Here is a 17,005-nt window from a genome sequence, read left to right as displayed (position 1 = left end):
TTACCTGAGCACCTCCCACTAATACACCCACTGTTCTCAGTACTACTGATACTCCTGGGGACATGGGAAGTCCCAGACACTACATATTAATAATAAAACATTTCGTATTTAATAATAATACCCACTGTTAGTCCCACGGTGGTGGTGATCATGATAGTCGATACACACTGACAACAGTGATGTGCGTTACGCTATCAATGCTTTACTACTCAAATGGCCGGGGTTGCACCACCTATCATTCACATATTGTATAAAGCATCACCTTTATTTTTCCCACAGGCATCCATGTCCCTGTCAGCACTCATCATGATAAAAACCAGCAGCTCCTCTGCAGCTATCTAACACAGGATGATGGGCTCTGACAGGATAGTTAATGAACATTTTGCTTTTTGCTTTGTGCACCATTTATTATTTTCATTTATTGAACAGTTCATATTTGCTCCCTTTCACATTTGTGCTTTGCCCAATAACATCATGGCAATCACTCCCCTCTGAGCTGCAAAGACTTAAAACAAATAACGGGAAATGAGATGTACAGAAGGTAAGGTTACAGGGAAATACTCAAAAACATTTGGTGTATTGTGTCTATATTGCTGGTAGGCCTACGGTGTATAGGTGATGCTGTTGCACTCTTTTATACACCAAACATATGTTGCTCGTTTATGAAAACTCATTCTTTAGTCTTAAAACTAACGTTTGCTCTATTTCTATTTTGTTTGCAAAACAACATATGTGATGAAGAGGGGTGGATCTGACTGAAACTGCTCACTCATTGCATAGAGATGTGTGACTGCAAACTTCTTAGCCAATGAACGAGGGGAAAATATGACAGATAATCCTGCTCCTGAAACGTAGTGTAAGCTTCTACAGACTGGAAGGTTTTGCAGTCACAGCTGTCGATATCTGTTGGCCTTACGTTACAATGCAAGTTCATGGCACTTCCATGTTGGCTTATTTTTTTCTAACTAGGAAGATATAAAAACTGAACATACACAGAAGCTTTAATATGAATTTATTTCCCACCTCGGCCTTAATTTCTGCACAGCCAGTACGCCCCATCTTCCACTCGCCTACACAATTCTACAAAGTTCTAGATCGGGAGTCAAGTAAAAGTAAAGGCAATTTACTATTAGAAAACGGGGAAAAGCTCAGTTTTAGTACTTTACCCACACAAGACAATCGAGAGAAACAAAGACAAATCCAAACGATCATCCTGAGTCAAAGTGATCACAGGTCTGCTTGGTTGGAGATGAGCCTTCAAAGTGGAACATGTGCACTGTTCCTTTATTACTACCACTGAAGGCCACACCCCTCTGGTCATGTGATCAAGTGGTTTGCAGGGACGCTCCTCTTCCTCAGAGGATCCACCTGTGCTTCCTCTCCTCTCTCCTCCACCTGTTACAGTGAGGGAACGTCCTCCATGATGGAGGAGCTGCTGGAAAGTGCTGAGAGTTTCCTCCAGAGTGAGACCTCTGTCACAGTTCAGAGGATCTACGGCAGCAGAGACCTTCATGGACACTAAAAGTCTCAAACACACAACAACAACATCACACTGACTCCACTCTGACATCACTGATCAATAATCAAAGAACACACAGATCAAACTGATTGACCAGCCATCAGAGGAGTCCTGATGTCCCCTGTTTGATCCTGGACCTGAACTGTAGAGAAGACACAAGACAGTCAGACACAAACATGCGCACACATATACACACACAGAAATAATCAAACAAACCTTTGAGCTGTACTGTTTTATATCGTATCCGTCCGTTCTTTGAGACTTCACAGATGTATCTCCCACTGTCTCCATCTGTGGGCTGTTTCAGGGTCAGACTGAGGTCTCCAGTTTTCAGCAGGTTTTCATTCATCTTTGTTCGGTCTCTGTAATCCTTGTTCTGTTTTGTTGGACGGTCAGAGCCGTTCTGATACACGTGGACCTTATTGTTTGAACTGTCTCTCCACTCCACTTCAGCATCTTCAGGAAGGTTTTCTGTGGTTTTGAAGGGCAGCTGGACAGACTCCGCCCCCTCCTCCACCTCCACCTGACAGACTGAGAGGACAACAAACACAACATGAGCTGTACAGAGTGTGATTGGTGTTCAGAGCAGCATCATGTGACTCTTGTTGTGCACTAAATTCAACCGCTCTTCCCGTGACAAGTCGCTTAAAGGATACCAACAGTATGTTACATGCAGCACACGTCAGGGGAAGACTCTGGATAAAAGCTATGGATCTGTACCAGATGCACTTAAAGCCCTACCCCTTTAAATAACCCCTACACCTCCACCCATCAGTCTGTCAAGCTAATCAAGTTTGCAGATGACACCACCGTTATTGGACTCATCTCGGACGGGGATGAGTCTGCCTACAGGAGGGAGGTTGAACGTCTGGTGTCCTGGTGCAGCCACAACAACCTGGTGCTGAATGCCCAGAAGACAGTGGAGATTATTGTGGACTTCAGGAAGCACACAGCCCCACTCCCCCCCATCATCCTGTCTGACACACCCATCACCTCTGTGGACTCATTCCGCTTCCTGGGTACCACCATCACCCAGGACCTGAAGTGGGAGCCCACCATCACCTCCGTCATCAAGAAAGCCCAGCAGAGGATGTACTTCCTGAGGCAGCTGAAGAAATTCAACCTGCCAACACGGACGATGATGCAGTTCTACACTGCAATCATCGAGTCCATCCTCACCTCCTCCATCACCGTGTGGTACGCTGGAGCCACTATCAGGGACAAACAGAGACTGCAGCGTGTTGTGCGCTCTGCTGAGAAGGTGATTGGCTGCAGACTCCCATCTCTGCAGGACCTGTACACCTCCAGGACACTGCGGCGTGCAGCCCGGATCTCAGCTGACCCTTCTCACCCTGGACACAGTCTGTTTGACCTGCTCCCCTCAGGCAGGAGGCTCTGGTCTATTCGCATCAGAACCTCTCGCCATAAGAGCAGTTTCTTCCCCTCTGCTGTTGGACACATGAACAATAACCATATGACTGTCCCCGCCACTAACACATGACCCTACGCTGTGTCACTGCATCATTCCATGTTTCCACTGATCACCACCTGCACTCATGTATATATCTTTCTACATAGCACTTTTAATTCTTATTCTTACTTTTATTTTTTTTTTCATGTCTATTTAAGCGCAATTTATGACAGTATGTTTGCACTGAAGCACCGCAGCAATTTCCTAATGTTGTAAACCTGCTCAACATTTGGCAATAAAACCTTTTCTGATTCTGATTCTGATTCTGATTATGCTAGCAGTGTCCAAGCGTTTTTTTTTTTTTTCCTTTTCACACTGCATCCCCCCCGCAATGGCTCTTCGCCCCCCCTAGGGGGCAGGCCCCACACTTTAGGAAGCTCTGCTCTGCACTGATGACAGCAGATCCACACAGCCCAACTGTCACCTGGTCTAAGTCTTTTCTCCAGCGGCCTCAGCTTCTTCCTCTTTCCCTGTCTTCTTCTGCAGACGCTCCTCTGTAGCTTCAAGCTGTTTCTCTTTACAAGCAGAGCTACGAACCTTTGCATCCAGCCACAAACACCCCATGGGCTCCTCTGGATCATCACACTCAGCATTTTCACAATAAAAGCCTGATATTTATGGCTGCTCCACCCTGACATGTAACAACATCCAAATGACTGGATCAAAGTGTTTGAATGATCTCAGCAGCTTAAAAACTATTGATATTTATACATTTACACTGATTTGGACTAAACGAACAAAACTATTGATTTGATCCAAACTCAAATCATGCCAGAGGCTTTTATTTTGAAATTAGGATCATTTCAACTACATTTGTAATGGTTTTCTTAGTGTGTTCATTTAAAAAAACACTGTGGCACCGGCCAACATTTTTGGCTTTTAAATCAAAACATCAAAGAATTTATATCCTTTAAATACTTTAAATAAACTAGATTATAGAAAATATATTCAAACTAAAAGCTTTTAGAGAATAAACTCCTGCATGACCTCTGACATTTGACCCGTGTCTACACCACTGACCTCTGACTTTCAGCTTCACTTGTTTCTTCAGCAGGATGTTTCCCTCCCTGCTGTAGACGGTGCAGGTGTAGGTGTGGTTGTCACCATCTGTGGGGTGTTTCAGGGTCAGACTGAGGTCTCCAGTTTTCAGCAGGTCTTCATTCCTCTTTGTTCGGCTTCTGTAAAACGGGTTCTGTTTTATTGGACGGTCAGAGCCGTATTCATATACGTGGACCTTCTTGTTTGAACTGTCTCTCCACTCCACTTCAGCATCTTCAGGCAGGTTTTTTGTGGTTTTGAAGGGCAGCTGGACAGACTCCGCCCCCTCCTCCACCTCCACCTGACACACTGAGAGGACAACAAACACAACATGAGCTGTACAAAGTGTGATTGGTGTTCAGAGCAGCATCATGTGACTCTTGTTCTGCACTAAATGAAGCGATGGAGTGGCGCCTCCTTCAGGCAGAGAAACAGCTCATGGAGAGAAATAATTATTAGAGCAAAAACAAGAGTGGAGCTGCAAATAACTCTAAACTTTGACCTGTATCTACAGCACTGACCTCCGACTTTCAGCTCCACTTGTCTCTTCCGCAGGATGTTTCCCTCCCTGCTGTAGACGGTGCAGGTGTAGGTCCTGTTGTCTCCATCTGTGGGGTGTTTCAGGGTCAGACTGAGGTCTCCAGTTTTCAGCAGGTCTTCATTCATCTTCGTTCGGTCTCTGTAAACCTGGTCCTGTTCTTCAGGCTGGTCAGAGCCGTTCTCATACACGTGGACCTTCCTGCAGTTGATCTCAACATCTGTGTAATTGTCCATCCACTCCACTTTGGCATCTTCGGGCAGGTGAAGTGTGGTGTGGCAGGGCAGCTGGACAAACTCCACCCCTGACTCCACCTCCACCTGGGGGACTGAGAGGACAACAAAGCACAACATGAGCTTGGATGGAGACATTTGTGTTGACTCTAACAGGCTGAATGCTGCTGCTTCACTGGGAGCTCACTGTTAGATAGAAAGTGGTCAGTGTGAAGAGGAGACGCAGCAGAAAGATGAAGACTGACAGGAAGAAAGCAGTGAACAGACTGTTCATCATCATCATCAACTTTATTTATAAAGCACTTTAAAACAACCACAGCTGACACAAAGTGCTGTACATTGGAACTGTAAAATAAAATTACATGAGATATAAATAAAAAACAAATAAAAGAAGAGTGAAATCATTAATTAAATAACTACTTCAATTAAAAGAGAAACTAAGTCTCACTGAGGTTAAAAGCCAAGGAATAAAAGTGGGTTTTAAGACAGAGTGGACAGTGAACGGGCCTCTCTAACGTGCATGGGCAAATTATTCCATAATTTTGGAGCCACAATAGAGAAGGCCCCGCCCCCTCCAAGTTTCCTCCTGGATCTCGGTACTTCCAGGAGCAGCTAGTCAGCTGACCTGAGAGACCGACAGGGTGTATGGGGATGAAGAAGCTCAGAGAGGTAAGGCGGAGCAAGACTGTGAAGGCATTTAAAAACAAACATAAGAATTTTAAAATTAACTCTAAAAGACAGCCAGTGCAGAGAGGCCAGCACGGGGGTTATATGCTCTCTTTTTCGAGTTCCTGTTAGGAGTCGTGCAGCCGCATTTTGAACCAGCTGCAGATGTGAGAGCAACGCCTGACTGACCCCCACATAAAGTGAGTTACAGTCCAGGCGGGAAGAAATAAAAGCATGGATCACTGTTTCAAGGTGCTGCCTCGAAAGAAAATATTTTACTCGTGCCAGTCGCCTTAAATGATAAAAACTGGACTTCACCACTGCTCTGATTTGGTTGTCCAATTTAAAATCACTGTCCAACTTAAAACCAAGGTCAGTAACAACCAGTGTTGGGACTAACGCGTTATTAAGTAACGCGTTACAGTAACTATGTTATTATTGTGGTAACGAGCACGGTAACTAGTTATTATGCCAAAATCAGGAACGCGTTAGTCGTTACTGGGATTTAGATAGGCTCGTTACTCATTACTTCGTGTGGTGGCTGTCGGGGAGATTCCACAGATTCACCTGCTGTCCTCCAGTGGTGGAGGACAGCAGGTGGATGAAGGAAAAGGGACGCAAAGGAAAAGAGACCCGAGGCGGCCGCCGGTCCAAGTGTGAACTGAACTTCAGGTAAGAAGTTCTGACCTGCAGTCTCTCTGGGTCAGATATAAACCAAGTTTAGGTGGAGTTTATTTTCGTTATGCTGACTTTTTCCGTACTGCGTGCTAGCTAGCATGACGGAGTTTCTATACAGCTGGGTGGGTGCTATGAAGTTAACGATGTTGAACTTTATTTTGTTCATAAGTTATTAGAGTTGCCAACCGTCACGTCTGGTATTCAGAGAAAATATTACGCGTTTCTTATTGAGGTGAAAAGGAACAGTTTGTCCCGAACTTCAGCTACAATGAAAAAGACACAAAGCTGGAGTTATTCTGTCTTTGCTGCACAGCTGCCTCTTCTTCTCTTATCCTCTCACCCTCCCTCTCCTGTTTCTACTTCAATCACAAAACTGATCAGTGATCAGCTGATCGTCTTTTCTCTCTTGTTTGTTTATCGCCCACTTTGCGCCAGAAAGAAGAAACCAGCGGATGTCGCGCTAAACAACAGCAGCACGTTTAAGCTTGATCAGCTATTGTTAGAATTTATTTAATATTAATTTCTAGTATCAGCTGATGTTTGCTGGAGCCACAGCTGTAAAGCTGCTGGTCATGATGTCGGTTTGGATATGTGGTGAGAGGGAAACATGAAGATGAAACCAGGAGATGTCCTTACTGAATCATCAGAGCTGTGATGGAGAAACAGGTTTATCTTTTAGGTGACATGAATGAGTTGAAGTTATGAACTGTTTCTGAGAGACAAATAACACCAGGATCCTTTTCTATGTAGCTGACAGCTGGTAACTGTGCAGGGGCGGGTCTAGCAAAGTGTTGCCAGGGGGGCAGGTAGGGTATTAACAGGGAGAGGGGGGCACAAAGAAATACTTTTCTTTCTTATTCTCATTTAAAATGTCTAGCTTTGAAAAAATAATTATCTGAATCTTTCAACAAACGATTGATAGATTGATGCATATATACCATCAAGACAGTGTACATCACTGTCACAACAGCGTTTGTTTTCATTCAAAGGCTTTATGATTCTTCCGGTCTCTAGTCAAAATGCCCGGGTCATTTTTTTCATTCTTTTTTTTTTTCATTTTTTTTCATTACATTCAGCTGAGACTGAAGAAGTCACCTGGATGAGTGACGAAACATTTCTCCAACTGAAAATGTCCAGATGAACAAAATCAACCTTTTGGGATTTACTTACCTGGATGATTAAGCACGCATCAAGACGTTATTTTATTAAAAATTTTGAAATGTTAGCAGGGCTGGTTGACCTCTGATGACGTCTAGAAATTTTTATTAATATCTTTAAAATGATAGCAGCACAAACGAAAATTTTTGCTGCACAAACCAGCACAAACGTAGCACAAACGTTTGATACCACTTTTGTTGGATTTGAAGAAGGTGGGGGGGGGGGGGGGGGGGGGCAACTTCACTCACATAGAGGCAGCTCGTGCATTAGCTAATTATGCTACAATTGAGTCAGAGATGATAATGACGCCTGGAAAGGCTCACATAGAGTTCAAGCTGAACACCTCCTGGTATGAAGGGGAGGAGGAGCAGCTGTGGATGAAGCCAGAGTCCTTGAAGTTGCATCAGGAGTTTAACCAGAGCAGAAAACCAATTTTGAGGAGGGCGCTGAGTGAACGCACCAGTTTGTAGCACAGCAGTGATGCTTCTATCAGAAACATGCTGCTTCTCCTTCATCCTCCTCTCATTGATCTGAATCAGCTGTTTTCACAGAGAAACGCTGCACAAATCCTTCACTCCACTATTTCTGTCAGCAGAGGACTCGCTCTATCATGGCTGCACTCATTTGTGCTTCAATCAAATCTGTTTTTCCATTATCACCAAGAACAGGCTGCTCATCAATCAGTACATAACCTGGAGATCACCTGCACACCTTACCACTCCCATCCAGAAATCGTGGCTATCGTCACCTTCTGCATTAAGTAATGTGCAAGGAAACAGTCCACCTTAAGAGCTGCTGCTAGATGCTGCTGCTTTCACACGTTAATGAGTGAAAATAACAGGCAGCAGATCAAAGGTCATCACAATGAGGAAGACCTTTACTTCATTCACCTGAGCTGTGTTTTCGCTTCCACTCGCTGACCTTTAACCTCTGACCTCACCTGCTGAAGAGAACTTTTCTTCTTCTGTTTGATAGAAGAATCAAACAGTGGTGTCAAAATAATCCATCAGTCTGTTTTGGCCCTGATCTCTTAAATTTACTGCACTACACTCTTTATGGAAACACATCATTTCCTGTGTGCATTTCAAAATAAAAGCACTCTAACATGTCAGTGGACACAAACACTTGATTTCTAAGGGTCCGCGTGGTCACAGTGATGTAAATGTAATCAGACGGTGAGCGCGAGGGGTTGTGCAGACGCCAGTGTTTTCCTTTTTTGTTACTGGGCAAATTTCAAGCGGACTTCTTTGAAGTCCTCATGTGGATTACTCCAGCCATCCGCTTACCAAAGACCTTTTATCCTGCCTTGGTAGCTTTAGTTTTAAACAACACATAAACTTCCCTGTTCACACCAAGGGCCATACTTTGGACCTAGTCTGCTGCTCCGGCCTTACTCATTCAAACTGCACAGCCGACGAGCTACCAATCTTTGATTATCTGCTTCTCTCCTTTAATGTCCAAATGGCCTTCTCCATAATCAAGAACTCCTGCTCCATTTCTTTCTAGAATATCAAGAAAACAAATCTTGATATCATTTCTTCTGCTTTTTCTAGTTGTCTCTCTCTCAGCAACCTGTCTACTCTAGATGATCCTATAATAATCATAGCCTTAGTAGTATTTTGAACTCTCTCGCTCCACTAAAAACTAGACCTGTATCCTTTTCTAACTCAGCACCTTGGTACACTTCTGAACTCTGACTTTTGAAAGCTAAAGTCAGACGACTAGAGCACCTTCAAAAGGAAACTGGCCTTACTATTCATAAGGAAATGTTTAATAATCATGTTCTGTTTTATAAGGAGTGTATTAGCCAAACTAAATCTGCCTATTACTCCACCATTGTCTGTTCAAGCGAGGATTCTACTAAGACATTGTTCTCACTATTAAACTCTTTTCCCAGGCTGCCTGACTTTCTACTCGATCGTCTCTACTCGTCTAACTTCCGTGATTCTCTAATGCTATTCTTCACTGAAAAAATTTAAAATAAAATACACCAAGACCTGGCTCCTGATGTTCCATGTAGCTCCTCCATCTCAACCCCACCCCCATTACGTTGCCTTTCTGCCTTCCAACTTCCCTCTGTCACTGCTATCTCTGATCTCTTCTGGAATTTAAAGTCCTATACCTGTCACCTTGACTCCCTTCCTACAGTCCTAGTCAAGGCCTGTCTACCCTCCCTCCTTCCCCTAATATCTGCCATTATCCATTCTTCACTCACCTCTGGAACTGTTCCTGCCTCTTTCAAAGTTGCTGCAATCACATCAATACTGAAAAAAACAGATGTAGATCCCAACACCTTTAATAACTTTCGTCCCGTCTCCAAGCTACCATTTCTCTCAAAAATTATTGAAAAAATGGTTGCTTCACAAGTTCATCTACACCAACAATAACCTTTACGGACAGTTCCAGTCTGGTTTTCGTCCTTCTCATAGCACCAAAACTGCTCTTATAAAAATGACGAATTACCTTCTTATGACAGCTGTCTCCTCTCCATCCTTATTCTCCTCGATTTGAGTGCAGCCTTTGACACCGTCTCTAACTTCCTTCTCAGCTTCTACAGCCTCTATTGGGGTGCTTCAGGGATCTGTCCTTGGGCCCCTCCTTTTCATTATTTACCTCCTCCCACTTGGACACATTTTCAGTAAATATAATATTCAGTTCCAATGTTATGCCGACGACACTCAGCTTTACCTGTCCACCAAACCCAACTCTACTCTCCCTCCACCCTCCCTCACCCTCTGCTTAGCCAAACTTTCTTAAACTTGGACTTCTTCTTCATTTCAATGAGATTTACATTTCAGGGAGTTCCCCTGGAAAAAGAGCCATTTTGAAAGCTGTTTGCTGACTTCATCAATAATCTGCTTCAGTCATCCAGATGAGAATCCTGAGAATGGAGCAGCCCTGATAGCAGCTCATAGGATCACAGTGTTTTTCATTCAGCTGACTGATAATACCTAACCTAACACCTAATAGTAGGTATTATTTAGGTATTGTATATATGTATATGTATACGCCTTTAGGACTTTTGGGTGACCAAACTGTAATGGAATGTCACCTATAGCATCTACATCTATATTGTCAGCATTTATATTAACAGCCTAATGTGTGCAGCTTTTTAGATTCACCTAGGAGAGCCTGGAGGTGTCATGGCTCGGCTGTGTGGCAGGCAGGATGAGGACCCAATCGCAAAACTCACAGACTCAGGGGATGAACTCAAAAAACAGCTTTATTGCTGAAGAGGCAGAACGTAGGAAAATACAAAACTAAACCGGGAAAAGTAAACTAACACTCGGAGAGAGACACAGGGAAATCCACGCAGCATGAGGGAGAACGCGACACAGAACTGAGGGAGACGCAGACATAAATACACCGAGGGTTAACGAGCGGAGTGGGAGCACACGGGGAACACAGGTGACACTGATAATAATCACGAGACATGGCAGGAGTGAACACAACACTGATGGGAGACGGGCAAAGTAAAACAGGAAGTACAGAGGTTCAGACAGGAGGAGAGAGAGAGCACGGGCATAGTAGGCTGGGGAAACATGGAATGAAACACGAGGGGAGACGAGGGCTCACAGATACATAGAGGGGCACACAGGGGATAAAAGTCACAAGGGGAAAACACATAAGGAACAACGTAACAGATCAACCCAGGAAGCATGGCTTAAATAAGGAACAAAATACAAAAATACATGAAAACTAAGAATACTGGGCCAACATGGCCCAGGACCATGACAGGCGGTCAGCGGGGCTGAGTTGGGGAAATGCAAAAATATCTTCCACATGTGAAGGATTAAGGTACAGACAGAAGGATCGGAGCTAGTAATGATACCCTATAATATTGTTTTTAGGATTTTTTTAAGTAATTTTGTGCAGGTAGAGTAGAGAGGTCTGTACTTTTTTATATCTATATGTTTTCTAAAGTTTTATTAATAAAAGGATTAGCCAAGACTATACGGTTAATAAAGGTACTGACCGGTAAAACAGATCTTCCATCACATCACAATGTAGCTTGCCATCGCCAGTGTGTGAATGTGTGTGTGAATGGGTGAATGACTGAATGTAGTGTGAAGCTCTTTGGGGTCCTTAGGGACTAGAAAAGCGCTATACAAATGCAGGCCATTTACCATTTTACCATTAGTTTGACTATGAGTTCGATATTTGCTGTGAATACTAACAGCTGCATGAGCTCTAAAAATCACTAATAAACACAAACAAAACAGAAAACACTAAAAAAACTAAAGTTCTGGAGGTGAAATCCTGTCCTTGGAGGTGCTGGAAAGTCTGATTACCTGATAATGGTAGGCAATCTTGTAAGTTAATTTTAATTTCATTTTAATTTCATTTTTATTGATTGTAGGAGTGCTTGGACTGCCCACCTTGTTGTTTGCATTTTATATTAAAAAAACAAGCAAACAAACAAAAACAGGACTCTATGGATAAATTATTATGTGGATAAGACGATCAATACAAACCCAGCATGACCACACAAGGAAACTTCCTAATACCTAATCATAACCTAATTGTAACCCAGACACTAAAACCATAATTTAAGTCTGAAAAATGCCTTCAAACCCCCCCACCACACACACACACACACACACACACACACAAACCTTTGACTTTGAGCAGCACAATTTTGTGTCTCCAAATTCTGTGTGTGCGGTTGTCATCCCTGTTGCTGACTTCACAGCTGTATTCTCCATTGTCATCATCTGTGGGGTGTTTCAGGGTCAGACTGAGGTCTCCAGTTTTCAGCAGGTCTTCATTCATCTTCGTTCGGTCTCTGTAAACCTCGTCCTGTTCTTCAAGCTTGTCAGAGCCGTTCTCATACACGTGGACCATCATTTCATCAGATTGCCACGCAACTACAACATCTTCAGGCAGGTTTTTTGTAGTTTTAAATGGCAGACAAACAGACTCCATCCCCTCCTCCACCTCCACCTGACAGACTGAAAGGACAACAAACACAACATGAGCTGTACAGACAGCAGCAGGTTTTCAGGGTTGTAGAAAAAAGCTGAAAGAAAGATCAGAGCAGAAGGTAACATGGGACTGAAATCTTTCAATTCAATGCTCAGTCACTCAATCAATGTGATTATTTTAAGTTAATTTGGCCACAGAAACTGGATCAGTACAGTGTTACATCAATTCTATTTAACTTTACTTATAATGCATTATATCACAACAACATTGGCCTCAAGGTGCATAATACTGCAAGGTAAAGACCCAACAATAATACAAAGAAAGCAGAGAAAACCCAACATCTATATTTTACATTTTTTCAGTCTAACAGGACGATTAAAGTGAAATTTGCCCTCATTTTACTGTTTAACTGTTTGTCTCTAATACAGAACTGTGAGCACTGTTTTCTGCCGTCACCCTGTGACCTCTCTCAGAGCTTCTCTCACTGACCTTTAACTATGTGATTGTCTTCCTTTCAATATGCATGTATGACCTGATACTACTTTGGCCCCATCACACCAGATCAACAAACCACAGCTAGATACTCTTCTCAGCCCCTTTCTACTACACCTAACCTAACTAGAAAATGCTATATGTCTAATACTCAAACACAGAACAGGAGGCTTAATGCAGTAAGCCAAAGGAATACAGAAAGTTTAAATGTTTGCAAAGCAGGGAAACCAAAATATAAAAATGTGATGATCAACAGGAAAAGCTGATGTAGAGCACAGAGGACGGAGATGACAAAGGCCAAGAAAAGAGGTGAGGTTATAAACACACACAAGTAATTAGACAGATAGGAAACACCAGGGAACACATCTGGAACTAGTCAGGGAACAAGACTGGAAAAGTACAACTGAACAATAAACACAGACAAAGGTTACCAAAATAAAACAAAAAACATTATAACAGAAATACTTAACACAGAAGATGAAGTAGAAGGACGCATGAAGAAGGCAGAAAACTAAACTAAGAGTACAAACAACAACCCCAGCAACACAATGCACACACTTATTTCTCCACAGTGTTCTGTTACTATTCAAAACAAAGAGACACAATTAGCAAAAATAATCTTCACTGTTGGCAACACTATTACAGATCCAGATGGTAAATTTATATTCATGTATTCAAAATTTGGATCTGAGTATTGCTAGTATACATGGACCAAATGCTGATGACCATCCTTTTTTCATACATTCTGTTCTTTGCAGTAACACCACACTTGTAATAAGAGAAGACTTAAATCTGCTATTTAATCCAGAAAATGACAGTATAGCAGTGAGTGAAAGGATCTGGCAGTGTAAAGATGTTTGTTTAACAGTACATGAATGATTTCCGTCTTTGTGATGCTTGCCATTCACAGCACCCCACTCTCAGGGTTTACAACATCTTTACACCTTCTTTAAAGCCCCAGGTCCAGATGGTTTTCCAGCAGTTTTATGAAGAATTTTGACCTACACAAATATCTACTCAGATCCAGCTACTGCCCGATTCCACTCACAAAAAATAGGCCTTAAAATACTCTGCTAAACCCTTGCCAGAAGATTGGTTAAAAAAAAAAAATTCATCCTGACCAAAGATGTATTAGAGTTTAGACCAGGGGTGGGCAATTCCAGTCCACGAGGGCCGGTGTCCTGCAGGTTTTAGATCTCACCTTGGGTCAACACACCTGAATCACATGATTAGTTCGTTACCAGGCCTCTGGAGAACTTCATGACATATTGAGGAGCTAATTTATCCGTTTAAATCAGCTGTGTTGGTTCGAGGACACATCTAAAACCATTCTACAAAAACCGAAACACAATAATGATCTACAACTACCAAATTCTTTTACTACTACTGCTTATCCAATAGATTGTGTTGTGTGTTTCAGACTGTACTGAACTTATCAGACAGCCCATAGCTGGATCTAGAACTTCAGAAAAGTAAAAATCTGTAATTTGCCTTTCAAAAGCTGAAGTAGTAATTATCATAACTGCTTTCAAAGCCTGAACATAAAAACCTCTCAGATGTAAACTGAAACCCATTTGGAACAATCCAATAAATTATCAGAAAGACAAAGTGAGGCAATTGTACTCAACCCTAAAACTGTTAGGAATATGGTATCTAACCAGATACTTAGCCTGAATGACATTACCTTGGCCTCCAGTAACAGTTTGAGGAATTTCAGAGTCATTTACTTACTTCTAGATCATGTTTGTTTAAGAAGAACATCCGCCTTCGCATAATAACAACTGGATGACTTTGCTTCTCTCTGGTCATTAACCGGATCAGCTGACCACCATCAGTGAACTAGATGGTCACTGATGGTGGTCAGCTGCTGTCTTGTCTCCTTGTTTGACTTGCAGGTAGCTGTGGGGGAGTTTCTATGACTGTGGACGTTTGGTGGACGTTTCCTGAGGGCTGGGAACTACATTTGCCATTTTGGGCTACCTATGTGTCTGCCTCAGTTGGCGGTGATAGATGTGTTTTGTTTTGGTTTTTTTGGGGGGGAATAATGACCCCAACTCGCAACAAAGAGGAGAAGTACCTCCAAAATACACAAACATAACTGAGTCTATCCCAGCTGTTGTAGGGCTAAAGGCAGCACACAAACTGTATAAGATAGTAGACTACTGTAGGCCACACACACACACACACACACACACACACACACACACACACACACACACACACACACACACACACACACAGAACACAGTGTGTGAACAAATAGAGTCATTTAAATCTCTGACCATTGACTTTCAGATTAACTGCCTTCTTGAACATGATTTTTCCCTCCTTGCTGTAGACGGTGCAGGTGTAGACTTGTGTGTCCCTCTCTGTGGGGTATTGCAGGGTCAAACTGAGGTCTCCAGTTGTCAGCAGGTCTTCATTCACCTCTGTCCGGCCTCTGTAATCCTGATCTTGTTTTTCTGGTTTATTAGAGCCATCCTCATACACATGGGCCTTTTTGTAAGTGTCTCTCCACTCCACTTTAGCATCATGAGGCAACTCAAGTGTGGTTTCACAGGGCAGTTGGACAGACATCTCCCCTGAATCCACGGCCACCTGGTGGACTGAGAGAAAAAAGAAGCATTTATAAATGGTACAGACAGGAACAGCAGCAGTGATGGTAACAGGACCTCCCCTCCTTGTTTCATGACTCAGATTTGTGATATTTCCATGTGTGTTCACTTTGATGGTTCTGGTAAAAAGCATGGATGACGTTATTCTGACTGGGATGTGAGTGCTAACAACATAGATATATTTGAACTGACTTAGCCTTCACAGTATGCTAGCTAAATGTTAAATAAACATTATGAAAACCTCATGAAAGTCTCATGGATGATGTGGACTCTCACAGTTCATCTTCTGTGAGCTTTTACAGTGACCTTTGACCTGTATCTACAGCACTGACCTCTGACATTGAGCACCACTTGTTTCTTCAGCAGGATGTGTTCCTCCCTGTTAAAGAGGGTGCAGGTGTAGCTGTTTGTGATTGTGGGGTATCTCAGGGTCAGACTGAGGTCTCCAGTCCTCAGCGCATCTTTATTCATCTCTGTTCGGCCTCTGTACACCTGATCCTGTTTCTCTGGCTTAGTCGAGCCATCCTGATACACATGGACCTTCCTGTAAGCGTCTCTCCACTCCACTTTAGCACCTTCACGTAACTTAAGTGTGGTTCTACAGTCCAACAAGACAGACTCCACCCCTGAATCCACCACCACCTGGGGGACTGAGAAGACAACACAGCATGTGTAAGTGGAACAGACTGCAACAGCAGCATGTTAGGGTTTAAAAATTATTACATTGTTTATAAAACTATTAAATAAAGCTGTTTTTATTATTTTAATATATACACAATGCAAATGTGCTCATAAACATTTTGGCCCTCCGTGTTTGAGGGTTGAGAGCTTCATCCAGCACTACTGTCTGGATTTGAAATATTGAAAGAAGAAGCAGAGTGCTTACATACACATGATAAAGGTTAGAATAGTCTCTGGGTCAGAATGTCCAAACAAGTTGTCATGAACTAGATTTTAGGATCTAGGATAATATTAAATGCCGTATTTTCCGAACCATAAGGTGCATTAAGTGAAACCAAACAGTTAGATATCAAACTTTACTCAACTCATTCTTCTTGCTTCTGCTACTTCTGTACCATTGATTCATTACATTGATTGTATGTTTGTGTGGTGATTACATTATTGATCTTTGTAAAGAGGCAAATGATAAGGCTGCGTCACATTTTATTGAGTTATTATTTGGTAAAGGATTTTATCCTTTAATTATAAAGCCGAGTAGAATAACGGATAAATCAGAAACACTAATTGATCATATTTTCATTAATAGTTTGGAGAGTAATATTATGAGTGGCCTCATCATAAATGATATAAGCGATCATCTACCAGTCTTTTTTACTTTTGATTTAAATATGAAAAGAAAGGCTGCGACAGACTGGCAACCTGTCCAGGGTGTACCCCGCCTCTCGCCCTATGACAGCTGGGATAGGCTCCAGCGCCCCCCGCGACCCTGAAAAAGGATAAGCGGAAGCGAATGGATGGATGAAAAGAAAGGAAGAGGTTGGTTTCGTGAGTTATAGAAGGTTAAGAAATAACGAGGCAATTAAAGAGTTTAGACAAGATCTCATGGAAGTGGACTGGAAGGAGGTTTATGTTAATGAGATCAACGTTGCACACGGAGCATTTTTAAATACTTACTTGGCCTTGTTTGATAAACATTGTCCATTGGTATCA

At 42.5% G+C, this 17,005-nt stretch overlaps 2 protein-coding genes across 2 annotated transcripts in view; one reads left to right on the top strand and one right to left on the bottom strand.

Annotated features, from left to right (window-relative positions):
* LOC113017972 (uncharacterized) overlaps positions 1-17,005 on the top strand; it is a 286,973-nt gene that overhangs the window by 69,812 nt on the left and 200,156 nt on the right. The gene's annotated exons all lie outside the window — the stretch shown is intronic.
* LOC113017965 (uncharacterized) overlaps positions 1-17,005 on the bottom strand; it is a 49,237-nt gene that overhangs the window by 17,723 nt on the left and 14,509 nt on the right. Inside the window, exons 6-9 of the mRNA XM_026161045.1 lie at positions 15,667-15,984; positions 15,002-15,325; positions 11,918-12,253; positions 4,764-4,894 (exon numbers count right to left, since the gene is read on the bottom strand). Coding sequence (XP_026016830.1) covers positions 4,764-4,894; positions 11,918-12,253; positions 15,002-15,325; positions 15,667-15,984 — 1,109 coding nt within the window. The remainder of the gene's footprint in view (positions 1-4,763; positions 4,895-11,917; positions 12,254-15,001; positions 15,326-15,666; positions 15,985-17,005) is intronic.

This window comes from Astatotilapia calliptera, unplaced genomic scaffold (assembly GCF_900246225.1).
Source record: "Astatotilapia calliptera unplaced genomic scaffold, fAstCal1.2 U_scaffold_3, whole genome shotgun sequence".
In the NCBI taxonomy this organism is placed as follows: Eukaryota; Metazoa; Chordata; class Actinopteri; order Cichliformes; family Cichlidae; genus Astatotilapia; species Astatotilapia calliptera.
This window is presented reverse-complemented; position numbering and strand designations above follow the sequence as displayed.